The sequence below is a fragment of the Ictidomys tridecemlineatus genome, chromosome 4 (genome assembly GCF_052094955.1).
Source record: "Ictidomys tridecemlineatus isolate mIctTri1 chromosome 4, mIctTri1.hap1, whole genome shotgun sequence".
Classification (NCBI taxonomy): Eukaryota; Metazoa; Chordata; class Mammalia; order Rodentia; family Sciuridae; genus Ictidomys; species Ictidomys tridecemlineatus.
Genome location: NC_135480.1, coordinates 21,935,999 through 21,962,147, shown reverse-complemented (window position 1 = coordinate 21,962,147; position 26,149 = coordinate 21,935,999). Strand labels below are relative to the sequence as shown.

General features: G+C 58.1%; 1 protein-coding gene and 1 long non-coding RNA gene across 2 annotated transcripts in view; one reads left to right on the top strand and one right to left on the bottom strand.

The window, feature by feature from the left end:
- The window catches only part of Alx4 (ALX homeobox 4), a 41,673-nt gene extending 18,436 nt beyond the window's left edge, over window positions 1–23,237 (bottom strand). The window contains exon 1 of the mRNA XM_078046191.1: window positions 22,652–23,237. Coding sequence (XP_077902317.1) covers window positions 22,652–23,102 — 451 coding nt within the window. The 5' untranslated portion in view covers window positions 23,103–23,237. The remainder of the gene's footprint in view (window positions 1–22,651) is intronic.
- LOC144377046 (uncharacterized) lies at window positions 705–6,789 on the top strand. Its single transcript, XR_013437604.1, has 2 exons — window positions 705–1,305; window positions 2,783–6,789. It is a non-coding gene; the product is annotated as an uncharacterized LOC144377046 (long non-coding RNA).
- Window positions 23,238–26,149: the final 2,912 nt, after the last annotated feature.

Here is a 26,149-nt window from a genome sequence, read left to right as displayed (position 1 = left end):
ACAATTTCATTCTTTTTATGGTTGAGCAGAACACCACTGTGTTTCTACACCACATTTTCTTTATCCCCTCATCTGTTGGCGGACCTGGGCTGGTTCCATAGTTTGGCAATTGTGAGTCGTGCTGCTGTAAACATGGGTATGCATCTGTCACTGTGGCACGATGACCTTAATTCTTGAGAATAAATACCAAGGAGTGGTATAGTTGAGTCATATGGTGGTTCTGTGCCCAGTCTTTTGAGGAAACGCCATGCTGACTTCCATAGTTGTACCCATTTACAGTCCCACCAACAGGGCACAGTGTTCCTTTTTCGCCACACCCTCTCCAGCATTAATTATTGTGTTCTTCATGACTGCCATTCTGACTGGTGTGAGATGAAATCTTAGTGTAGTTCTGATTTGCACTGGAAAGTGGTAGGATCTTTAAGAGGTGGGGGATAGTGGAGGTCATAGGTCACTGGTGTCATGCCCTTGAATGGGATTGTGGGATGCCAGTTTCCTCTCGCTCTTTACTTTCCAGCTGCCATGAAGTGAGAATGTCCTTCTGCTTCATGCTCCTGCCATGATGCTCAGCCTCACAATAGGCCCAGGGCAACAGGTGGCCAACTGATCATAGACTGAAACCTTTAAAACTGTGAGCCAAAATCAACTTTTCCTCTTTTTAGGTTGATAATCTCAGGTATTTTGTTATAGTAACAGAAAGCTGACTGATACACCAAGCATCCTTCAGCAGGTGAATGGATAAGTAGGCTGTGGAACATCCACGTGGTGGAATAATACTCAGCAAGAAAATGAACCAACTATTGACACAAAGACACAGATGAACCTCAGAAGCAGCATTCTGGTTTATAAAAGTCCCAGTTTCAAAGTTTACATAACACATGACTCCACTTAGTTACATAACATTCTAGTAAAAGCAGAATTACAGGTTCAGAAAGCAGATCACTGGTGGCCAAGGGTTAGGACTGAAGGTTGGTCTCCCCAGGGGTCCCACGGAGGTGATGGAACTATTCTGGACCTATGATGTTCTATATCTTGATTGTGGTGGTGAGCACCTAAATCTACCAACGTTATTGTACGGTTTTTAAAAATGCAACTAAAAGTATGAAATTATGTTCAAATATATGAAGGAAAAAACTAAAGAAAATATTTATATGCCTTCACCAGAAATCCCACATCTATATCCTGAAGAACTCATTCATTATGGGCCTGAAGAATTAACAGAGAAATTCCATCGTGGTGTCCTTCTAGTCTATAAAAACCTGAAGCAGGCAGCAGTAGGAACGGCTAAATAAAGCAGGACGCCCCGTAAGTGGAAGACCTTTCCCGACAGTCTCTATCCTGCAGTTTCTTTCTGGGCATTAACGTGAGTCAGTGTGCATTCCCTTGGGCTCTTGTCTGTCCTCCCTCCCTCCCATGACGGGCGTCTGGGTGGATGTGCCTCCCTTTCCCTCTGTCTGTCTCCGCGGAGCTGACCTTCCGCAACGGCACTGAAGTGCTGCAGAGACGCTTGTCTCCTGTTAAGTGAATCTCATTTTGACAAGAAAGTGGGGAGGATGTGGAGTAGCTGTCGTCCTTAGAAAATGCTAGAAGTTTCCAGAAATAGGAATATGGGTTGACCTTGCCCCCACCCCCGCCTTTATTCCTGGTCTGAATTTGTCTTCTGCTTGTTCTTCTGAGGACAGGTTTGGCCACGACCTGAAGGCGCCACCAGAGTCCCTGCGCTGGGGCCTGCGCTGATGGGTGCTGGGCTCTGTGACGAGGGACCCGTGGGTGGAGGGAGGTCAGGGCGGCTGTGAGAGAGGCCCCTTTTGGGGTGGTGGCCACTGTCCTCACAGAGTGGGCCCTGGTGGCTCTGGGCTCGGGTTCAAGTCCAGACAACCTGCCTCCTCCTTCAGGCTCAGCACGGCCAGGGGAGGCTGCGACCTCCTGATCTCACTGCTCTCGCGGGGAGGCCCTCATTAGGAGGCCAAGGACAGCACAAGTCCAAACCGACAGCGAACACTTTATTTTTTTTAAAATATAAGAATATGCCCAAGATTGCATGGAAAACCCTTTAAAAAATGATTTATTCTGTATGTGACACTCGGTCACTGGAGCTTCCTGGGTTTATTGTCATTTGTTTGCTTTTTCCTAGAATTGTCAGCCCTACAAATCAGGGCCCTGCAGGGGAGACTGGCCCCCCTGCCTGCACCCAGCTCCCCTCCCCCCCCAGCTCCCCCCTCCTCCGCCCCCTACACTGCACAGAGCCTCAGGCCTCCAGGGATCTGTAGCCACCTACCCCCTGCCAGGTACGCCCTTCTCCCCTTGTGTGTGACTAGCTACTGTCCTTCTCCTTCACTCTCACTTTGGTGGCTTTAATTTACTTTTCCACTACAAGTAGCCATCTGTGTTCTACAAGAAAGTTTCAAAAAATCAAGACAAGCCAAGAGAGGCCAGGCACAACGGCGCACACCTGTGATCCCAGCCGCTAGGGAGGCCGAGGCAGGAGGATGATAAGTTTGAGGCCAGCCACAGCGGTTTAGCAAGACCCTGCCCCAAAACAAAACATAAAAAGGAATAAGGATGTAGCTCGGGGGTAAAATGCCCCTAGATTTGGTCCCTAGTAGCGCACACATATACACACAGGACAAGCCAAGAAAAGAAAACTCTCTCTCTCTCTCTCTCTCTCTCTCTCTCTCTCTCACACACACACACACACACACACACACACACACACACACACACACCACATTTTAGTGAAAGTTCTTTTTGAGCTAACCCTGTTCCCTGTACATCTCTCCAGCTGCATGGGCCCCACCATAGGAAGCAACTATTTTATTATCCACTGGTCCTCTTCTGACCGCGAGAAATCAGAGCAAGCCTGTGACGGACGTCCGTGTGGCTGATCTCTGTTCAGTCCTGGACATCGCCTGAGAAGCAGCTCTAAGAACCAGAACTCGTGAGTTGAGCCACGGGCCCATCCTCAGGCCCACTACCCTCCAGAGGTGCGCCCACGTCCTCAGCTACCCACACTGGGTCCCCCTCTTCGGGGCCAATACCAGGCCTTACGGTGTTTTCTAAATGTTTGCAACTGTGAGGTCTTATCTTAATCTGGGCTTATGTATTGTTAATATGGCAAGAGCTTTTAGTTTTTGTATCTCCTCTCCTGTGCCAAGGGTCACCCTGCTTCTTCCCTGACCTCCAAACACTGAACTCCCTGCTCTCTGGCGCTGGCTGGGGGCCTGGGCCTGGTGTGAGCAGGTGCTGGGGACACATCCAGAGAATTAGGGTAAATGACTGTGCACGCCTGCCTGGGAGGACAGTCCCTGGGTCCCCTTCTGCCCTTGGTAGCACGGGGCCAGCTCTCGGGCCCTGCTGAAGGGGGCAAGGGCACCTACAGGAGAGGACCCTGGGCCCCAGGGCTGCATTGACGTGGGATGAGGTTCTCCTCTCAGAGCCTCTGGCTGCCCAACTGACCCAGGAGGGCCTCGGTCTGCAGCCCATGGCTTTGTGGGGGGCTGCTGCATGGGAGTGGGGAAAGAGGACCCGAACCACCAGCCACCGGCAGGACATGAAGGCCTGGAGGTGACCCTGGGCACACCTCTGGGCCTGTTTCCTCCTCAGATCAACAGTAGGGGGTGACAAAGGGCTAGGGAGGGGCACAAGCTGCAGGAAGCCAGAACTGGGGAGGAGCACTGTCCTGGCTGCCACCCGCAGGGCTGGTTCCCTGGCCCCTGCATTAGGGTTCTAGGACCCAAGTCCCCACCAGGCCAGATGGAGCTGCAGTGGCTCACAGTGGCCACCAGGAGGCACTGCAGTTCTAATAAAGTGTTGGGGGGGTGCCTGGGCCCGTTCCCAGGTGAGGGTCCTAGAGGTCTGGTTGGGGACCCGGTCCCACCTGGACGGATGTGCCAGCCAGAAGCTCTTCAGCCCTCTACACCTCTGGACCCAGAGAGAGGAGGCAGGTCCCTGATGGTCCTCTCCAGGTCCCCGCCCCCCTGGTTCTCAGGGGCAACTTTCAACACCTCAAGCTTCCCTCAGGGTGGCCCCGTTGTTCAGCTGAGTGTCAATGCCAACTGAGTGACTGGCCTGAGACGACCCCTTCCTGGAGGCCCTGGGGACTTCTGGGCCTCCAGCCGCCCTGGCGCACAGTAGGTGTTCAGGCAGTGCAAACGCTCCCTGAGACACCCCCTTGTGGTGGCCTTTGGCTTTCCTTGTGGCCCCAGGGTTCTGCCCGAGACACCTCCGTAGAGGCAGGTGCCCCTCGTCTGGCGCCCCTCCCTCAGACGGAAGTTCCGGGGGTTCCTCCTACATGGGGGGGTTCCCCCTGGTCCAGGGGTGGAGGGGCCTTCCCAGAGCCAAGGAGGGGGGAGCTCTCACAGAGACCCAGAAGTGAGCTTATGCTTCCAAGATCCCGGAGTGTCCCCCAGGTCACGGTGTCCCACACCTACTGCTGTGTCTGTCACCCGTGTAAGACACTCCCATTTCACAGCCCCGGAGACTGAGCCCACAGGAGGTCAGTGGCCAGTCCAGGAATGAGCTCGTGGTGGGAGGCAGAGCTGAGATTCCAACCTGGGCCTGGAGCACTCCCACTGGACCCTCCTGGGTGGGCGCCCTGATGGCACTGAGTCGGGCAGACAGGGACAGGGGCCAGGAGGAAGGGAGGAGAGTCAGGAGGAACCGCTCAGCTCCTCTCGGCTCCCTCTGGATGGGCCCCACCTGTCCCATGTTCACGGTGGCCCTGGTGAAACAACCCACCGCGTGAGACCCATGTCCTTGGCCACAGGACCCCAGCCCACGGCTGTGTCCTGTTTAGAACCAACACCACCAGGCGACAGGACCGCACCTGTGAGCTCTTGGCCACGGTGTGTCTGCCACTCAGTCTTCCGGCGGAGACACACACTCGCGGTGGAGGGAGCGCAAAGGCGGAGAGACGTCACCACGTGCGGAATCGGCCCAAGGGGCTCCTGGGGCTTGTTGGACTCAACTTATGACTTTTCCCAAAGTGAAATCAGGTCAAAGTAGAAAGTTTTCAGACAGCCTTTGTGAGCCAGGGGGAGGAAGCCCCCGACCCAGGCCTCGTGCTCAAGGGCTGGCTGGGCCACCGCGCACAGGGCCACCGTGCACAGGGCCACACGTGCACGGCCGACACCTTGCCGTCGGAACCCCAACCCTGAGGCCTGCTCTGGCACACCTGCGCCCCTGGCCCTCGCAAAGCCCTCGCTTGCAAGCGTCCCCACCGCAGCGGCTCGTTAGCCAGGGCTGAGCGGCTGGCGGAACTTCAAAGTGAAAATGTCCTTTGATTTTTGAGCCCCCTGTCATTTCAGTTCTTCTAACTTGTCAGAAAGAGGCAAGTGTCCTCGTACCCCAGAAAGTGCTGGAGCGGGGCCTCGGGGCTCAGCCTGCCCAGGCGCCCACGGCCTGCTCCGTGCTCATCGTGCCCAGCATTCCTCTCCCACCCTGGGCCCTGCTGCATTTAGTCACTCTCCAAGGTCCCCCTGGGAGCCGTGGCCTGGTGGAGGGGACAGAGGTGTAACCAGCACTGTCAAGTGCTGTGGGGTCCCAGGGGCAGGAGCGCAGTGCCCCCTGGACCCAGGCACAGGATGAGCAGGTGGCCGATTCCGGTGGAAAACGTCAGAAGAGGCTCTTGTGCTCAGGGTCAAAACCAAGGAGGACCCAGCGCGGTGGCCCACGCCTGTCAATCCAGCAGCTCAGGAGGTGGCAGCTGGAGGATGGTGAGTTCAAAGCCAGCCTCAGCAACTCAGCGAGACTCTGTCTCCAAATAAAATACAAACGGGGCTGGGGATGGGGCTCAGTGACCAAGTGCCCCTGAGTTCAAAGCTGGTACCCAAACAAAGCCACCAAGGAGGCCTGGCAAGGCTTGTGGCTTTTGCTGGTAAAAGAATACACCATGCCCAGCCCCAGACGGTGCAGCCAGGACGACCAGTGAGAGGCCACGGGAGGGGCTGATGACAATAACAATGTCGTCCTTGGAACGTGTGCCCATCCACCCTCCGCATTATTTGGCCCCGCAGGCCCATGAGGCCAGTAGGGTTCACCCCAATCCTCAATGGAGAACCCACGGCCGTGCTCCGGACCGACTCTCCCTACAGGGGCTGGGATCTGAACCTGTTCTGCCCCCGGCTCTCCAGGGGTGCAGTGACCTCTTTCACAGGTAGACAGCCCTTGGAGGGACCAAGGGAGAGTCCCCCCGTCCCAGGGGACACAGTGGAGCCACAGGAACAATGTCCCTCTCAGAGGATGGATGCTGACTCAGCTCCAGGGTCCCCAGGAGAAGCCCCAAGGACAGACGCAGAGGTCACCTTCCGGAGCCGTGGGTGGGCAGGTCTGGTCCCTGCAGGGGACTGTCCACCCTGCTAGCTGCTGTTCTGGGGCAGTGAGACCTTCCCCAGCTCCCCATGGCTCAGGGTGGCCCTGGTCTTGAGACACGAGCTCTGTCTCCAGCTTGTGTGGCCAGACAAGGACCTGGCACCTACAGGGAGGGACGCTGGCCGGGCCACCACCCAAGAAGCCAAAAAAGCCTCCCGCACTGTCCTGTCACCCCAACGGTCAGCCCCGCCCCTAAGCTTAGGGACCACCCTGGGCCACCTCCTCCCCCTCCAGGCAGGACCAGGACCCCACGGCCCCACAGCCTGGCAGAGGCAGGACTGGGACTGAACCCCCGCGTCCCCCTCCAGCCTTACGGCCTGCGTGTCCGTGGTCCCCTCCCCTGCCACCCGACTGGGGACCCAGAGCAGGGCCCTGAGCATCCCTCCCCTAATCCGACCCGAGTCACCCCTGACAGGAAAAGAGCTTGCATCCTGGCACCTCTTGGGGACCCTGGGATGTCACTTTCTGTCCCAGGTCAGGTGGGACAGAGGGCCTGGCGTCCTGGGCAAGGTGAGCTGAAGGCTGGGCAGCATGGGGAGCGGGAGGGCCTGGGTGGGCCTGGCTCTGCCCCTCGCTGGCTCCTGTCCTTCCTCTGTCACTCCCACACCACAGGCGGGCAGCCAGGCGGTGGGGACAGAGCTCAGGGACACAGCGCTCCCCTCAACACTGGCCTCGGTCAGCAGACAGTGGCTGGACGTAGCGGGCAGAGCAGAGCAGGGAGCCAGGCCCAGCCTTGGGCTGGGGGCTGTGTTCCCCGGGATGTCCTCAGGTGGGGAGGCCACTGTGGGGGGCCGTCCCCGCTCTGCTCAGCCTGCGCTTCACACAGGACTGGGAGCTGGGAGACCCCCCATCGGGAGGTGGGCAGACCAGGGAGATGACCAGGGCTGCTCCCACGCCACCATGTGGCTCTGCCACCATGGGGCATCCTTGGGCAGCTGACCTGGCCTTTGGGTGCCTGGGTCTCCTCACCTGTGGAGTGAGGCTGGGAACTTCCCGGGTGGCCACGGGGTGAGTGAAGCGAGGGCCTGGACGCCCACCCCCGGTCAGCTTCCCGTCCAGAGGCGCCTCGTGGACCTGCGTGTGACTGTCATCTGGGGACAAGTTGGGCTGGCACTAAGAGTGAAGGCAGAGTCACTGCCCGCCGGGTCCCCCACCCTGGGCCCCTCCCTACACAGCCGCTCTCCAGTTCCAGTTTCCCCAGCTCCATCAACCTCTGTCCAAAATAGATCCCGGGGTCCCCTCCAAATCAGGGGACTTCGTCTACGTGACAAAGGCTGCAAACCACCGTCAGAGTCGGATGCCAAATGTCAGTTTCTTCCGTCATCTCTGCTTTAATAACTTTTTTGGGGGGAATACTGAGGATTGAACCCGGATATGCTCTACCCCTGAGCTATATCCCAGCTCCCCTCCCTTGTTTTGAAACAGTGTCTCACGGAGTTGCTGAGGCTGGCCTCAGGCTTGTGATCCTCCTGCCTCAGCCTCCCAAGTAGCTGGGATTGCAGGAGTGCCCCACTCTCCGGCATACTTCAGTAACTTTTCAACAGTGGAATCCTGGCAGCCTCCACCATTGGACAGCACCCTAACCAAAGGCAGGAAAGCTCTGTACCCCTCACCTTGCCCAGAGTCTAGCTCCAAGCCTCCCCGGGCTGAGCTGTGTGAGCCTCAGGTTCCTGGATTTCTCAGGCTGCAGGAGTTCCATGTCTTCCCGGAAGGGACTTGTCTGCCTCACCGACACCCAGGGTTTTCTGTCTCAAACGTGTCCCTTCTAAGCTAAAGAACCATTTGCAGCCTGGGACAGAAGGAGGATTCTTCCCCCTTGGACAAGAAGGGGGAAGGTAAGCTGCGTTGGTTTCAAGGCTCCACCTGCTGAAGCTGATAAGGTAAGGGCAGAAAAGGCCAATTCATTTTTGCTTTCAAAGAAATCCCACGTTGATCATTATGAAATGGTCAGGAACCCAAAGCTCCCAAAGGCTGACTACACCTGAGCTTTTGGCTAGCGTTTCTGTGTACACAGCTGGATTGAAGCAGGGGGTGCCGAGGGTTCTGCCCATCACGTAGAGGAAGTGTATGCCGTGGTTGGGATGGTCCATGTCCCCGCAGGCCCGTGTGTTAAAGGCCTTGTCCCCAGGGTGGCGCTATTGGGAGGTGGTGGAACCTTCAGGAAGTGGGACCTAGTGGGGGGGGGGAGTCCTTAGACACTGGAGGTGTGCTCTCTAAGGGAATTGTAGGACCCGAGTCCCTTCCTCTGTCTGGTTGCTGGCTTGCAATGGAAGTGGTTTTGCTGTACCATGCAATCCTGCCCTGATGTGCTGCCCTACCCCAGGCCCAAAACAATGGTGCTAATCAATCATGGACTGAGACCTCCCGAACTGTGAGCCCAAATAGACTTCTTGTCTCTATACGTTAATTATCTCAGGTATTTTGTTACAGGTATGGAAAGCTGGTTAACATACTTTCACTGACTTCTGCTCTCTCAGATTACAAAATCATCCCTATCAGTCTCTGTTTAAATTGCATCAGGTGTGGCTTCTACCAAGAGTTTCCTCCACGGGGGATGTGAGAAAAGTCCATTCTTTTCAGCCTGTTGGGCTTCTCTGGGAGTGAATCTGAAGCAGTAAAAATGCACGTGGTGTAGCATAAAACTAGGTTCTAAGGGCTGCATCCTGTGGGACTTGGATGAAGCAAGGGTCAGGCAGGTGTCAGGTAAAGTTTCCCTAACCAGCTCTCATCCCCGGCCTAGGGGCGGATGCCAAGCAACCCCTAGCCCACGCCAGCTTCCTCTAGTCTAGAAAGCAGACATCCGGGCAGCTCCTCCTTCTCACCCCGGCAGCCTCCTCTCCCTGGGCTGGGCTGGCCAGCTTCTGAGTACGGCTCTGGAGGGATGAGGGAGCTCAGGTCAGGCAGAGGGACATGTGGCCATTGCTCAGGGGTCAATGGAAGTGCGGTGGCCCACTGCTGGGCTGCACTGCAGACCCTTCCCAAGGGGCAGAGGCATGCAGAGGGCAGAGCCCCTTTGGCTCCAGCGGATCTGAGTTCACGTCACAGCAGGACACTTGGGGAGGTTCCGCCCACGCTGGGCCTCGTCTCCTTCATCTGTAAACTGGGGGTATAATGTCTCCCAAGACCTCTGAGTGGAGGGTCCTCATGCAGGTCTGGCCCAGGGCGGCAGCTCCGCAGGGACAAGTGGGGAAGCCGGGCCCCCAGGGGCTGCAGGAGCTCCTGACGTGGCTGATTCTCCGCAGAGACGAGCACCACCTCGGGGCCTGGAGGTCTGAAGCTCTGAATCCAAGGGACCCAGAGCACAGACATTCCAAAGGGAGGGGGGAAAGGAGTGCCCAGCTCAGGGTCACGGGCACAGGGTGCTGCAAGCCAGGGAGATGTGAGCTGAGGGGCGGGAGGGACCCGCGTCCTCTCCCCAGTCCTGCCTGTCCCTGGGCTCAGCAGACAGCAGGCTCCACCGGACATGGCTCATTTGTATTTCAAAAGACTTTGTCAGGCGCTCCTGTAGGTTCAGTAATGCTGTTCCCTTTCTCACCCTTGGCATCTGAGTCAATGAGAACTGCCCACCAAGGTTCTGGCCAGCCTGAGGGTTCCAAGAACAGTGGACGGTCCTGAGGTCACCACTCTGAGCCAGGCCCTGTCCTAAGTTCTGCACCCATTTCGCCTATTCAAGCCCCACAATGTTCCTAAAGGTCGATATTATTTTAATCCCCACTTCGCAGACAAGAAAACTGAGGCAAAAAGGAAAACTCACTGTTTGCCAAGGCCACTCGGCTATTCAGGCTGAAATCTGCTTCCAGGGCCTTGGCTGCAAGGGCTTCCCAGAGAGGAAGCCTCAAAGCTGCAGACGGCCGAGCAGAACAGGACTTCTGTGATTTCCCAGAACACTGGAAATTGTGCCTGTGGGGTCCCTGGCTGGGAGGCCAGGCTCCCACAGGGCCCTGTTTAATTACCTGGGCTGGGGGACCCTAAGGTGGAGGAGCACGTGACAGCTGCTTCTCTGCAGTCCCCTCCCCTGTGGCCCACCTGCTCGGCCCCTGGAGTCCTCGACCCTGCTGCTCTCGGGATGACCAGGACAGGGAAACTGGACAGCCACTTGTGGAAGAACGCAGGTGGAGCCTCATCTTCTGCCATGTGCAAAAATCAACTCAAATGGATCAAAGACGCCTGAGCGTTAAAACTGCAAAGCTATCAGGAGAGGACGCGCGGGCAATCTTCACAGCGTGGACGTGACCAGCGGCTCCTTGGCCGTGACAGCAGAAGTACAGGAAACCAAGGGAGGACATCGAGACCCCGGGCTTTACCCAAATTGAAAACTTTTTGTATAAATCAAAGGACACAATTCAGAGAGGGGAAACCCTACCCAGAAAAGAAGCCCACCCCAAAGATAAAATGTTCTCGGACCTCATATCTGATAAGGGATCACTACCCAGAATATAAAGAATTCCTACAACTCAACCAAAAAAAAATCAAACAATCAATTTCAAAAATGGGCGAAGGTCTTGAACAGACATTTCTTCAGATAAGTCACACAAATGACCAGTAAGAGATGCAGTGGCCAGGTACCAAGGACGACTGCTGGATGATTCCGCTTCAAGGAGGTAGCGCTGAAGGAGCTCATCACAGACAGAAAGCAGGGCCAAGGTCACCAGGGGCTGCAGAGCAGGAGGGGGCAGTGGACACTGTTGAGTGGACACAGTTTTGGTTGGGGATGATGAAAAAATTCTGGAAACAGAGATGACGGTTACATGACATTGTTTTGTCCTCAATGCCCCTGAATTGTGTGTTTAAAATGTTAAAATGGCGGAGCATGAAGAGAGAGAGAAACCAAGGCACTTGCAGGTAAACGGATGGAGCTGGAGAACATTATGCTAAGTGACGCAAGCCAGTCCCCAAAACCAGATGCGGAATGTTGTCTCTGATACGAGGATGCTGACCCATAATGGGTACGGGTCAGGGGACCGTGGGAGGAAACTTCAGATAGAGCCAAGGGGAGGGAGGGGAGGAGGGGGGGTGGGAAAGATGGTGGAACGAGACGGACGCCGTCACCCTAAGTACAGTGTGAAGACCCGAATGGCGGCACTCTACTTGGTGAACAACCAGAGACATGAAAACGGTGCTCTCTGGGTGTACGATGAACTGACGCATTCTGCTGTCCTATAGAACAAATTAGAATAAATAAATGAATTTTAAAATATGTTAAAATGGCAAATTTTATGTCATGAATGTCTGACCACAGTTTTGTTTTTTTTAAAATCATTCCTAATTAAGATATTTCAAATCTGTTTCTCAAGGCCATACTGAGCACTGACCAGGCACCCGGCAGGGCCTTGCCTCTCCTGCCCCTCAGTTCCTGCAGAGGCTTTCCCAAAGCCTGAGCCCCTCAGCAGGTGTGCCAGGCCCCCGGCCACTCCTCCAGTCCCGCCCAGCTGGTGGCTGCATTGCCAGCCTGCTCTGCACGCTTGGTCCCTGTTCCTTCCTTCCTTTGCTTGGTGTTCTGTCCAGAGGGCCATTTCTGGCTCCTTAAACTGAAGACCTCCCAGGCCCACTCTGAGTGGCTCTGCTCAGGACGCTGCAGGCCCCTGGCTGCCCTCCGCGGAGTCCCACCCACCAGGCTCATGGCCACCGAGCACGGGGCTGCGGGCCTGTGGGCAACGGAGGACTCTCCCAGGTGCCTCCCACAGCCCTGCTGGTGCCAACCGCCTCGCTGGTGAGGAGGCGGCGGCCACCTCTGTCTCTGTGCACGCCATCCCCCAGGGCCTGCTCCCTGTGACAGTGGCTGCCACCCCGAGGGCTGACCGCACGCTGGCTCAGGTCTCAAGGTGTCAGTGGCCTCCTCTGGTGTCACCCTCCCTCAGCCAGGCCAGGGGACAGCCCCATCACTCTCCATCTGCAGTGAGGGGCCTGTCACTGAGAGGGCCAGAAACCCGGCCACGGTGGTCAAGGTCCTGCCGTTTCAAGTGCTGGGTGGGGTGTCATGCCCAGGGAGCCCGCAGGGAGCCCCTCCTGGACGTGTGCCCGTATCAGCTCCTCTGAGCCTCGGCTGGGTCTGCGGAAGGGGCCGCAGTTCCCACGGCAGGTCCTGCTGGGAACTCAAGGGACCCCTCGTGCTCGGGTGCCCACAGCTGCCAGTGCTGGGGCGGGGGATGGGGAGAGAGGGAGGGTGGGGAGGGCCCCCTGGAGCAGGTGGGCGGGGGCTGTGGCTGCAGAGCACCTGGTGGCATTCCTGTGGGGGGTCTCAAAATCCCAGGGCGGGGGCAAGAGCAGAGGGGGACTCAGCACTTCTCAGATGGCCCTGCAGACGACAGCAGGAGGGAACAGGGGCTCTGGATGGGCTGCCGCCAGGAAGGAGCTGAAACTGGCCACAGGCAAGACACGAAGACACCAGGCCAGTGCGTCGGGGGGAGAGCCACCTGGCCACAGCTGGCCCGGGGGGTTGTGGTCACTGGTACCAGGCCTGTGGCTTCCGAGGTGAGACGAGGGGAGTCCAGGGAAGGAGGTGCTCTCCCAGTGCCAGGGACAACACAGGGCCACCGAAGACCTCCTGTCCCCACGCCACAGGGTTCCCATGGGAATTCATCATTCTCCACCAGGTACAAGAGGACCGACTGCAAGTCGGTTGTCACCAGGTCTCCACTTAAAGAAAGGGGGAGGGAAGATTCACAGTGATCCCAGACGCTCAGTCCGTCCGTCCATCCACCACCACTCGGCATGGCTGCTCCAGCCCTGGGGGAAGAGTCGGCACATGACGGACACAGCCCCCAGCCGCTGCTCTCCCGTTTCCCCACAGACGTTCCTCAGGGTCACCGACCCCGACCACAGGTTCATGCAGAAGGCCTCATGGCCCTGTTCCGAGTCCGGCACCCGCTCTCACCTGGCACAGGTGAAGCAGCCACCCCCAGGTCAGAAGCAAGTCTAGGGCTACAACCTCCTGCGTGTCAGGTCTGCCCTTGAGCCGCATCCCCAGAGTGTCCCCCAGATGTGATGGGGGTCAGGTTTGAAAGACCCCCATCTTTCATCTTCAGATCATCTGGGAGAGGATTGGGGTGACCTTCAAGTCTAATTAGGATCATCCTAAAAAAATGGTACTTTTAGGCTTCTGGAATCTTCCTTCGTACCTGGGCCACCTTGGGAAAGCTACTCGTCCTGTCTCAGTTTTCATCTGTGAAATCAGGAGATGACGTGATCCATCCTGTGGGGTGGTGATGGGAGCAAAAGCACACGGGAACCCTGACGCACGGGCGGGCGCGCTCAGGGGACTGGGGCCACCGCAAGGTCAAGCAGCAGCAGAAGTTCCGTCCCAGCAGCCCGAATCCCTCTGACCCCATGACTGTCCCTGCCCTGCAGATGGCAAGCTAAGGCACGGAGCCAGGTGAGACATGGGGTGCTGAACCACCGAGCCACGTCCCAACCCTTTGTAATATTTTATTTAGAGACAGGGTCTCACTGAGTTGCTTAGGACCTCGCTAAGTCGTGAGGATGGCCGTGAACTCATGATCCTCCTGCCTCAGCCTCCTGAGCAGCTGGGATTCCAGGCGTGGGCCACACGCCTTACCCTCCTGCAGGCTGGCCCAGCCATTTCTTTATCCTGGCACAGTAACTTGGGCAGAGGGATGGGGGTCCTCCTCTGGAGGATCTTGGGGACCCATCCATCCACCTCCCTTAGTTCCTTGGGCTCAGGCCTGGAATGTCACAGAGATCCAAGGCCTCAGAGGCCATCGGTGGTCATTCAGGATCCATGGGAGGGGAGGTTGAGTCCCGGGCGACCTGTGCAGCAGACACGGGTGCATGTGTCTGCCCTGGCCAAGGGTCAGCTCCCTTCTTGAGCTGGGATATGAACCAGATGTGGAGGCACACAGGGGCCCACACCAGGGCCAGGTGGCGCCCTGGACACCAGGAAGGCTCGCACACCTGGAGGGCCCCAGGGTCCCCATCCTCACTCTAACCTGATCAGGGGCTGGGGCGTGGCTCAGTGGTACAGCACTTGTCTGGCACACGAAGGCCCTGCATGGGATCCCTGGTGCAAGCGTGCACACACACACACACACACACCAATAAAATAAATAGATAAAACCTGACCAGAACCCCCCACGGCCATTTGCAATACCCAACACCCTCAAAGGGAGCACATGGGTGGGGAGCAGAGAGCTTGGCAGGCAGGATGTTCCCGCACCTCTGGGCCCACGGGAGACCTCACCCCGTGCTCACGGCCTCTCACACTCCTCCCTCATAGGCAGGACAGGCTCAAACAGTCCCCTGGGCAAATGAGGTAAGCAGTGGCTGTGCTAAAGGCACGCAGCTATTGCTCGGAAAAATCAAGACTTGCACCCAGATCTGCAGAGGAAGGGTGGGGAGAGGAGAGGAGGGGGACAGAGCTCTGGGGGACCGCCCAGCTTCCTTTCCCTCCAGAGCCCTCTCCTACTGGGGGACGGTCCCCTACCTAGAAATCTGGGCTAGGGGGTGGGAGGTGGTTTCTAATGAGCCGGAAACCCTGGCCCCTGGCCTGCCCTGTGCTGCTCGTCGGGGGCCGACCCCCTCTGCTGGACTGCGCTGGGGGCTTCCTCCATCCCATGCCCCACCCCCGGGCAGGGGTGTGAGGTTACTTGTCTGTCTCTGCCCTTGGACCTTGAGCAAGGCCGCGTCCAGCGCTTCTTAGAATCCCCCACAAGGCTTGGCACAGGGACAGGCCAAGTTGGGTGAGCCATGAGTAAGTGGAATCAGCTTCTCGGTCCCCGGCCTGTGAAACAGGACGTTCCGGCCAGCACAGGACCGTTGTCTCTTCCAACACTGAGTGGGAGTCCCCCAGCATGACACCGGGGCTATCGTGTGAGCATGTTGGGGGTGCCGGGTTCCTGGGTGCCACCAAGATCCCCAGCAGCAGGCAGACAGCTTCGGGGAAAGGAGGAAGCCAGTCCACCGCCTCAGGCACCCCCTGCTCTGCGGTCCAGGCTCTCAAAGGAAAGCAGCCTAAGGACAGAGAGCGGCGGTCCCCGGTCCCACGGTGGCAGGCTCGCCTGTGGGATGGTCCCTGCAAACCCACCAGGAACCCACGGGGCCTCTCTCTCCCATTGCTCCCCTATTCCCCAGGAGCTGGCCCTGTGTCTGACTCACTTCTGAGAGTGTGGCCCTTCTGGAGGCTGCAGTGAGGAAAGGGACCAGTTGTCCCCAACCCCTCCAGCCTCCCCACCCACCAGCAGGAGGAGAACTTGGCAGGGACTCCACTAACCTGGCTGTGGGGCTCCCTATCTCCTTGGGCCTCAGTTTGCTCATCCACTAAATGGGGTCTGCAGTGGTGTTTCTTCCAATGAACCACAAAGGACAGTTGGCACCCACCAGAGTGGGGAGGTGGTGGCAAGCCTCTCTGCAGGGCAGGTGGGCTGGATGGACCATATCTGTGGGCCTTAGGAGGACACTGGTCTTGCAGGGGACTGGCTGTTCACTGAGTCAGCTGCCCCTCTGAGCCACAACCAGCTCCTAGTGTCACCGGCTCCCCTGGGAGCAACTTTGGAGGTGGGCTATGTCACATTGGCACTGGAAGGCCTTTAGGGCCACACACAGGTGCTCACCAGGTATGAAGCTCATGTCCTGGAGCACACAGACTGGGGACAGGGCACTGGGGACACGGTACCGAGTGCCCATGAATTAGTGTGTCCACTCACAGACTCCAAATGAAACGCTAGGTCTTCATTCATCCTTTCAGCCATTGAGCATTTGATAAGCTCTACTGTATACACCAAGGAGGACACCAGCTCTAGCCCAGGGGACAGCCTTCTGTTTGTTCATGGAGGAGAAGGTCTGCCCATAGTAGGTGCTCAGTGAACATGGAGATAGGGAAGGTACAGAAAGGAAGATAGGAAGCAGGTCTCTGTCCTGAGAGCCAGGACCAGAGCCCCGGCTTGTCATGTGAGCATGAGAACACAGGTGCCTCACACCTCTCCACGCTTACACTCCAGTCCTGAGTGTGACCCTGCCCTCAACACCATCCGCTAGGACTTCCAGTTCCACTTTGGGTCCTGGGACCCCTGCCCACTGGGACCCCTTCTGCTTCTAGAGAAGACTCTTCTGCCACCCCCAGACAAAAATGTAGGTGGGAGAGGGGAGGAAGGAGAGAGGGGATTTAGGTGGGCCCAGACTGGTACCAGGGCAGAACCCCAGGAGGCCTTTGGACATCATCCGAACTCCAGAATTCCCTGGAGCTAAAACTCAGAGCTGGAAGCCCAGCGGACTTCTCCAAGGCCATGCAGGGCACAGGGACAGGGAGAGCTGAGACCCACAACTCTCACAGCTGAGGCCCTGTGCTCCTGCTCCGCCCTGGTGGCAAGTGGAACTTCAGCCCAAACCCTCCACCGCCCTTGGTGCTCGCTCCCAGAACCAGCTGTTCACCCTGACCTGAGGTCCGAGGTCCAATTCTCTAGGAAGTGCTTATGGTGACACCCACTCTCTGAGGCCACCAGCTCAGGGGGAGAATCTTCTCCAAGAGAATGCGCTTTACGGGTCCACGGACCACAGGCTCCTCTCTCTCTCAAGCTGGCACCCTGGTGCCCGGCACAGGCAGCCTTTCGGTACCAAGGTTGGTACCAAGGTTGGTACCAGCGTAGTTTCAGCAAAGGCAGGTACCTTGTCAGGCAGTGGCGCCTCTTATCCAGATGAGGCCCTATCTCCCAGAGAACTCCCCATCAGAAGCTTACCCCGGGCGCCACAGAGCACGGCGGTGACCCTGCCAGCTGTCCCTGGAATCAGAAACTGCAGCCGCGGTCGCCCAGCACAGCCGCCCCGCTTTCCCACAAGCCACCCTTTCCCCAGAGCCTCTCTGGGCGGGATTCTTTCCCTCTGAGCCCAGCCTCAGCTCCTCTGCCACTCTGGTCCTTGGTGCTGGCTGGAGGGGGGTGGGGTGGAGACGATGGTCCTTGCTAAGGTGACAGAATGCACTGGGAACAGGGAGGATGAATCGGAAGTGACTGGGGTCCCTCAACACTTCCTGCACACCATGAAGGGTTCTATAGCACCGCTGAATTTTTGTTAGCCTATCTAGGGATGCCACAGCTGCCCCCAAGCTAGTCCACCCCTCTACTGGGTGAACGGAGCATCTCAAATGGGGCTGAGAGGTGCTGGGGTCGCATCTCTGGAAGGGAGACCCCCGAGGCGAGGAGTATCTCTCATCTCAAAGAAGAAACCTCAGATATGGGGGCTTGCGGCTGGGGTGAGGTGTCTCCTCCTTTCCCTCCAAAGGGCCCTGTTTGGAAAAGTACCTTTTACTTGTCTAGCGGAGCCTTGGCGATGGCCCACTGCGCCTAAGCAAGGGGGCCCCGCTGGCCTCCGCTCTGGATTCCCAGGACGGTATCTTCACTTAGTTGGGTGCAAGCGGCTGTGACTTCCTAATCTGATGACCCTCTTTCTCTGCTCAATGTGGGGAGCGCAAAGTTGCCTAGAGGTGTCTGGAGAACCCCGCTGCTGCAGGCGCACATGGCCAGGTGGCGCCGGGCAGGCGACGTCCGGACCCGATGTCCAGACCCGGGCTGGCGCTCTCACCGCCCCACCCAAAACGGAGTCCGGGCCTCTGTTCCCCTTCCGGAGCCAGGGCTTTTCGGGGGACACTGAAGCTGAGAGGCAGAGGGCTCTGTCCCTTCAAGCGCTCGCGCCTCGGTTCTCGCCTAGCGGAGCGGCGAGAGGCTCACGGCTAGAGCGCGGCCTCCGGTCTCCGGGTCCCCTCCCCGCGGAGCCGCGGCGGCTTCAGGCAGCTCTACCCTCCTCTCTCTGCCGGCTGCCTCGGGGCGAAGAAGCCAGAACCTCGGACAAACGCGGCATCCCGCAGCCGCAGATGCGTTTCCACTTCGTATCAACTCGCCACCGAAACAAAGGCGCGCGCGCAAAGCTCGGAGAGGAAAGGGGCTGAGGCCGGGTAAAGGTGAGTGCGCCCGGCTGCCCCTCCAAAGCGAAGTCCTTGGGGACCTCGGCCAGATTTTACGTGTGACGTTGTAACTTGTTTTCCCACCGCGGCTCGAGCGGCAACGGCGATTGCCGGCTCGGGGCTCGGGACAGCCGGGCAGCCCCGCCGGGGTCCTGGAGAAGGACGGAAGTTCGCGGTTGTAACCTCGAATTGGACTCAACTGCGCAAACGCCCGGGCGTACAAGGTCACCCTTCTCCAGGAACAGTGACACAAGGAACAAGATCAGCTCCCGACGCTCCGAAGGACCTCTGGAGTTCTTCTTAACCTGCGTTTCTTCCCTCGAGGGAGTTTGTGCGCGTATCTAACCCGCGATGCTTCTCATCTGGATCCACGTGGTAGTGACGCGGATGTCCACGTCCCTGAGAATTCTTCAGACTTTCCAGGCAAGCGCTTGTGCTTCGCTAAAACGTAAATTATAATAAAGAAGAAATTGTGCAGGTCGATGATTTAAAAGGATGCCAGACTTTTAATCCCAGCCTTCCGTCTGCCTGGTTAAAAGCCCGTGTGTTGAGGCGGGGTTGTTTGTGCAGGCTGGTGGCGATGGAAATTAACAAAGTAAAAATCAAAAGCATCTTCCTTCCCCTCCTTCTCCCTAAAAGCCGCCCGGGGGTCGCTGCCCTCGGGATCAGTTTTCTCCAGCGCTTTGCACAATCACCGGCCGCTCCTTTGGCTTTTGCCCGCCTGGTTTCTCCCAGTAGCTTTTGGATTTCTCAGATACAAAAAAAAAATCCCGGTTCTTGGCTAAATTCAGTACACCCCATCGGAGTTCACACATTTCGCGGTGCGTGGATCGTATCCTCCATACTCCCCGCATCTAAACGCATTTAAACACTGCGTCTAATTCGAAAAATCAGGACGCGCCCCTCGGCGGCGCCCCAGGGCTCGGCCCGGCCGCTGCCTCCCCGCACCTCGGCGCTGAGGGCTGTGTCTTCGGGGACCGGTGGGTGTGGAGGGAGCAATTTGCTCGCAACGAAAACCTGCGTGCACCGAACCGAAAGCGAAAGAGAAGGAGGTGGCACGGCAGCTCCCCGCGTCCCGGACGCACCGGCAAGGCCTGCCACGCCGGCGGAGGCTGCGCGAGTCCAGCCAAGGGTTTGGGGACCAGGCGCCCCGAGGTCCGGTCCCGGGGACAAGGAGGCTCTTCGCGCCGCGGAGAATCGTCCCATCTCTACTCTGGCCCGTCTCCCGGGGCTCACGCGGCCCCCCAGAGTGGGACCGGCGAGGCCGAAGCGCCATCAGGGCGCCTGACGAGGTCGGCGGTGCCGCACGCGAGGACGCTGGGGCTCTTTCGTAAAAACGCGAATGTCCTGCACTCGGAGCAAAGTGCAGAGGCCCCTTGATCATGGCCCTTTTAGAACTGACGGAGAAACCGAGGTTGAAGACGGCGTAGGGACCCTGAAATCGGCAGGGCTTCTGTCACCTCCTCGGTAGACCCCTCTGAGCAGCCCGGGCCCGGCCGCGGAGACTTCCGGGCCCTGCACTCTCTCGGCTGCGCCCGGGTGCAGCTTCCAGGCCCCGGCGCCCTCGCGGGGTGCCCTGAATGCGGGCAACTGTACCTGAAGCGGAGGCTTCGGAGTCTCCCCTTCAACTGGAACTGCTCTGGAGACCGACCCCCAGGACCGGGAGAGTTTGGGGTTCTCAACAGTCCGTGGTGGGGAACCGGATCAGCAGGACCAGGCCTAATGCCAAGGCTGTTTCCAGGCTCTTTCCCATGCTCCTGGGAACGTCTCAGGATTTTTTTTTTTTCCCTTGAACTTCATTCCCCGCTTTTGAGAACACTTTCATAACCCTGAGAGAGGGCGTGTGTCCATGGGTGCCTCCTGCGTGGTGGCAGATTGGAGACCCTTCTGCTTGCTACCTCTGTGAAGGGCAGCGCTCTGCCTTTAACACCTTAGTTTCCCCTCCTTCCACACAACGTGCCTAATCCCTTTCCTACAAAAGATGAGAAATCTCCTGGTCAGAGAAACTCAGTTGCTAAGTGGGGTGTTGGGGGTGGGGGGACAGAGTTGGCTGGGTGGCCTGCACTGTGCCTCCATCTTAGGTAGCAGGGGCTTGGGGGCCTACAGGGGTTGGTGCTGTCTTTCCTTCCAATCTCTAGTTTACTACTTTGCTAGAGCAGTCGGCGGGGGCTTGCTCTCTCCTCAGAACTGAGCACTCCAAATAGCACAGAGACCCTGGGGAATGCAGGAGGGGGCTCCCAGAGGGACCGCTTGTGACCCAGGAAGCCTTTTCTATTACTGCCCCATGGTACTGATGAGGAAAGGGGGGTTTGGTGGAGTTACTTGCTCTCGGGTCACACTGTGGTCAGGGGCAGTCCCAGGGCAAATGGCGGGCCCTTTCCCTCAGCCCCCATGCCTAATGCAAGTAGAAGGGCCAGCCTGGCAAGTGGGGCCCTGAAGGTCACAGAGAGGCACGGAGCCCTCTCCCCTTTCTTTCTAGGCACCTTCTCACCAGGAGTTTGGGAGTTGCTGAGCTCTTCTCTTGCCTAATATCTTGGCCCCCTCGGAGGTCTCCTTGGTGAGTTTCTTTCAAATATGAAAAAGCAAGTGCCCAGAGAGGAGCCCTGTGGGTCCCCTGCTCTGCACAGTGATCCTCCACGGGTCCCCTCTGGGACCTGCTTCACTTCACAGTGAAGTGAAGTGACTGACAGGGCCTGGGCCCCTGGGGCAGGCAGGCAGGTGCCTGTTGGACAAGGCCAGGAGTGCCCTTGGCCTGTGTGTGGAACAAGCACCTGGTGGAGCTGTGGGTGGCTGGGAGCTCAGTGCCTGATCTCAGAGGTGGAAAGGAAAGGCAGAGGAAGTGGGGAAAGGCTACCAGATCTTTCTAAATCTGCTTAGTCCTGCCCTGTGGGTTTGGGAGTGTGGGGTTTGTTTGAGGCCACATGAGTGTGAGGACTTGACCCATAAAGAAGTGTGTGTGTGTGTGTGTGTGTGTGTGTGTGTGTAGAATGCAAGTGTAGACCTGTGTATGACTATGGGAACATCTGTGTGTCCATGCCCACCTGGGAGCTTGTTCTCAGCCTTGGAGATAGCAAGTTTGCATATGAGAAAGTGTTGGCCTTGGGCTGTTTTCCTAAGGTTATTCTGGTCACCAAGGCCTCCCTGTCCCACCTCTGTCCCCAGGCCTAGTGCCTCTACAACCCACCTGGATTAGGGCAGCCAAATTCATTGCCCAGTCAAGGGTCAGCTCCTCTACACAGGGGCCTCCTGGAAGGCCAAGGCCAGGCCTGCGGTGGTGGAGGTGGTGGAGGTGGTGGTGGAGGTGGTGGAGGTGGTGGTGGTGGTGGTGGTGGTGGTGGTGGCGGTGGTGGAGGTGGTGGTGTACTCTGAAGAAGGCACCTCCTCCCTTCAGTTTCTCTCCCTTCTAGTTTGAGGGTCCCCCATCCCTATTCTGCGGAGGAAGACAAGGCCAAGGCTCTCGGACTGTTCTGGTTTCCAAGCCCCTGAACGGCTCTCTCCCCGGCCCTGGTGGCTGTGCCCTGGGGGCCCAGGCCTGCGTCCTGACGCCGCGTTCAAGGGGGCTTAGAGGTCATTTAGGCCAGCTCCCCGGGGTTCCTTGCGGGCCTACACCAGGACCTAGATTCTTCCCTCTTCCCACAGTCCTACACCATCTGGGGCTCCGTGGCTTCCTGCCTTCCCGCCGGGTCCATCCTAAACCATTGTTTCGAGCCCAGCCGCCTCCAAAGATCGCCGAGGGAGAAGCGCCCAAGAACTCTTGCCCGCCGCCGTCCTCGCTGCGAGCAGCGCTCCCGACCCGGGCTCGGGTTTTCTGGGATCTCACAGTCTCTGGATCCGCTCTCACGTGGCGATGCTGTGCGGCGGCTTCCAGCGCGCCCTCGGCCGACTGCGCTCCGGCTCCCCGCAGGCCCCCCGCACCTGCCACGCTCTTACCTGCGGCGCCGCGCGAGGAGCCCCGAGCTGGCGAGGAGCGGGACCTCCGCAGCCCAGGAGCCCGGGACCCGAGCGCTGCGCCGCGATTCCTTCCAGCCGCGCGCCCTGGGCCAGGACGAAGCAATCCGCTTCGGATCCAGCCCCGCCGGCAGCGCACAACGAGCGGTTTGGGAACCGGCGGAGAGACCGGCAAAAACCAACTCCTCGGGCGAGTTTAATAACCAAAGCACTGCGCGACCTAGGCCGGGGGTACCAAGGAGGCAGAACCGATCCCGCGGCCCCCTCGATGCGGTCGATCCTCGTTTTCCAACCCAGAATCACCCACCGCTCGCCCGCGCCTCCGCGGCCCGCAAACTTGTGCCTCCCGCAAGCTACGTGGATTTCGGGGGTGGCGAAGCAAGGACCCCCGGGCCCCAGCCCCAGGTGACCGGCGTGTGCACTCACCGTAGCAGGGGACCTGCAAGGCCGCGTTGTGGCCGCTGCTGCCTTCCTGAAGTTTGAGGCTGCCGTCCGGGGGTGTCTTGCAGGCGCCTCGCTGCAAATAAAGATGCGGCTGCTGCGCGGGCGGCTGTGACTGGGGCGGCTGCGCGGGCGGCTGGGGCTGCGGGGTCGGAGGCTGAGGCTGGAACTTGTTAAAGGAGCCCCGCGCCCCGGCGCCACTCTCCAGGGGTGCCGCCAGGTCCTGCTGCCCGGCGCCGTAGCGGGCCCGGTTCTTGGCGTCCCCAAATCCCTGCCCTTTAGCAGCGGCCGACAGGAAAGTTGCGCCGAACTTATCGCCGCCGGGGAATCCCCTAAAAGGCGACGAGCCCTCCCGGTTCTGCGACACCGGGCTGTAGTAGGCGTCCATGGCAGCGGCCGGCGACTCGCAGTAAGAGACGCAAGTCTCAGCATTCATGCCTGGCTCGCGCGGGCGACGGGCGGGGGCGCCGGCGAGGGCGCGAGGACGCCACCGCGCGCCTTGGCCGGGAGTTTGGAGAGGCGAGGAGGCGGTGGCTGAGCACTCCGCGCCCGGCCTGCTCGCTGTCTCCCTCCTCCCCCTCCACGCCTCTCGCCTCTCTCGCTCTCTCTCCTTCCTCCCTCCCTCTCTCTCTCTCTCTCTCTCTCTCTCTCTCTCTCTCTCTCTCTCTCTCTCTCTCTCTCTCTCTCTCTCTCTCCTTTCTCCCTCACCACAGCTGGCCCAGGGAAAGACCGGAGAGCTGTAAAAAGATTCAGATGTTTCGGAAAGTTGACCAGATCTCCCAAACCCTCTTAAGGTTTTTGAGGCAGAAAAAAAAAAAAGTGATTTTTTTTTCCTGACTTGCTCCTTCCTGCTCCCCTCCTTCTTCCCCTCCTCCTCGCTCCCTATTCTCCTACCATCCGCTCGGCCCCCTTCGTTCCTCTTTTGTGAAGATGCTGCTAATTCTCTAGTGGGAACCGAGCTGGAGGCCCCTAGGGCTTTCGGATTTTAGGCTGGGATGGGAGGACAAGGTGCCAATTCGCAGTTCATCATGGGAGCCCTGGGGATCCGTTACCTTCCCACCTCTGCCTAGAATGGGGGAATGCAAATTTTGGTGACAGGTTTAAAAAAAAAAAACGAACGAATTTTGACATTCACAATTGGAGGGGCAGCCGCCGGCCTGCGAGTGAGTGCAAGAGTGGTTTGGACCCTTGGCTCCAACTTGGCACACAGCTGCCAACAGGCTGCTGGTACCTCTTCCTAGGTTTCCATCCTGCCTCCACACTCTGGTTTCCCTACAAGATTGACTCACACTCCTGGGCCCCCTGCACCCGCTCCTAACCATTCTCCTGCCTTGTGGGGCGCTGGCGGGTGCTGCAGGGTCTGTGCTCATTCAACCACTGCAGGGACCCTCGGCCTGGCCGGCTTCAGAAGCTGGAGACCTGCTAGCTTTGCCCCACTGTTGTCCCATCACTGGGGCTGAGGGGCAGGTGGCCTCTTCTTTCTCTGGCCCCTTCATCCTTCGTTGAAGAGCTTGGGGCTTGGGTTTGGTGGGTTGTGGTTTTCCTACCAGCTTGTCCCAGAGCCTGCACACACCCAGGGAAAAGAACTCGCAGAGACCCTTCCTTCCATGTGGCTCATCATGGATCGCACCTCACCACAAATGTGAGTGATAGAGCCTGGGGTCCCCGGTTTTCCAATACGCCAACTGAGGTTCAGAGAGGTCACCAGCAGGGGTCACACAGTGAGAAGTAGCAGCACCTATCTTGAAACCCATGCAGAAGTTAGTCCTGCCCCCCCATGCTGACAGCCGCGCCCCAAAGAGATGAACAGAACTCCCGCTCAAATGGAAGGAAACCAGGGGTCCCTAAGCTGCAAGGCAGATCCCTGGATGGGAGAGGGACCTCAAGAGAGGGGTGGGGGAGGGGCAGGTGAAAGGACAGAGGGCCTGATACTCTAGACCCCAGCAGGTGTGTGTGGGGGGGTCAGCATCTACATGCAACCTCATCTGGGCTAATACTCACCTCACCCCAACCTTTGGTACCTCTGGTTCTTGCTCACAGGATCTCACATCTGGTTTCCATTGCCAGTCTACCTTGAAGCACTTGTTACTGAAGATATTCCTCAAACCAAGCCAGGGGTGCCCAGGCCTGAACTCTTCCCCTGCAGCTGTCAGGAACCTGTCTCTCTGGCCAGCAGGCCCAAGCCATACAAGGACCTTGTATTATTTAGGCATCTATTTTGCCAGAAATCACCTGGAATTGGCCACACAGGGGTCACATACCCATTTTGCGTATGGGTAGACTGAGTTTTAAAGACACCAAATCATCTTCCAGTCTGAGATAGTAAAAAAAAGTGGGCAAACCTACCATGATTCCAAATACTCCTGTCCAATCAAAGTTTCTTTCAGTTCCTAGAAGCTGGTTCCCTGGACTTGGAATGATCCACACCAACCCTGTGCTTTTTGTCTGACTTGGGGTTTGGAGTTCCTCTCCGTGGGTGTTGATGCTAACCTTTGCCTCCTCTCCATTTCAGACCTGTGGTTTTCCAGTTGCCTGAACATGCGCACATCCCCATCCTGTCAGTCAGTGGTTCCTCCAGGGCAGCCCTTGTAGGTGTCTGGTGCCCACAAATATCTGTAGAATCACATGTTCATGCTGGGCTTGCGCAACCCTCAACCCTCGGCTTCTCCCAATCTTCCAGCGCGGTTCCAAGAGTCCTGGGTTTCCTCTAGCCAAAGACAATGAGTTGCCATTCACCTCCTCTTCCAAAATCAACTGTCAAAAAGTCATAGCGTGCGGGCCCCTCCTGGGCCTGTGCCCCAGTGGAGAACAGCCAGTTCCTTCCAAGCGGGAGCCAGGGCTGCCTTGTCCCCCGCAGGGCTTGGCACCACGCAGGTGCTCGTCAAATGGGTGTTGAATGAATGAATGAAAACGTCTGAGCTTCCTAGAAGCTTAGAGACTTATTTTTTTTGTCAAGGAGTTGCAGTCGCGCAGGCCATCCCAGGCTCCCGAGTCCAGGAGCCAACTGCAGGCACGGGGCGGGGGGTGGGGGTGGCCTCCCTTCCCCTTTCTCACCCCGTTTTATTCTGGAAATGAAGCAGAGGAGTGCAGAGCCCCGGCCAGGCACAGCTGCCATTATGCAATATTCCCAGTCGCCTCTGGGCCAAGTGCACTCAAGCCAAGAATCTCCTGCATCCCAGGAAGTTTCTGGGCTGCCTCTTACATCTCCCCAGCCCGGGCTCTAATGGCCTGTTTGCTGCTGCTCGTTATTCAAGTATTTCTGGCCACTGCAGGATTCCATCCCTGGGCACTCTGGCACTCATTCAGTGCCCACCCTCAGCCAGGGCCCTTTAACCTTGGGGTGATCACCTTGCACCCTCCATATTGTTCCTTACAGATGGCCTGAGAAGGAATGAGCATGTCCCTGCCTACAGGTGAGGAAGGGCTGCAGCTCTGCTGTGTCTGTGTGATGACATTCCAGGTGGCTCCTTTGAAACCATCACA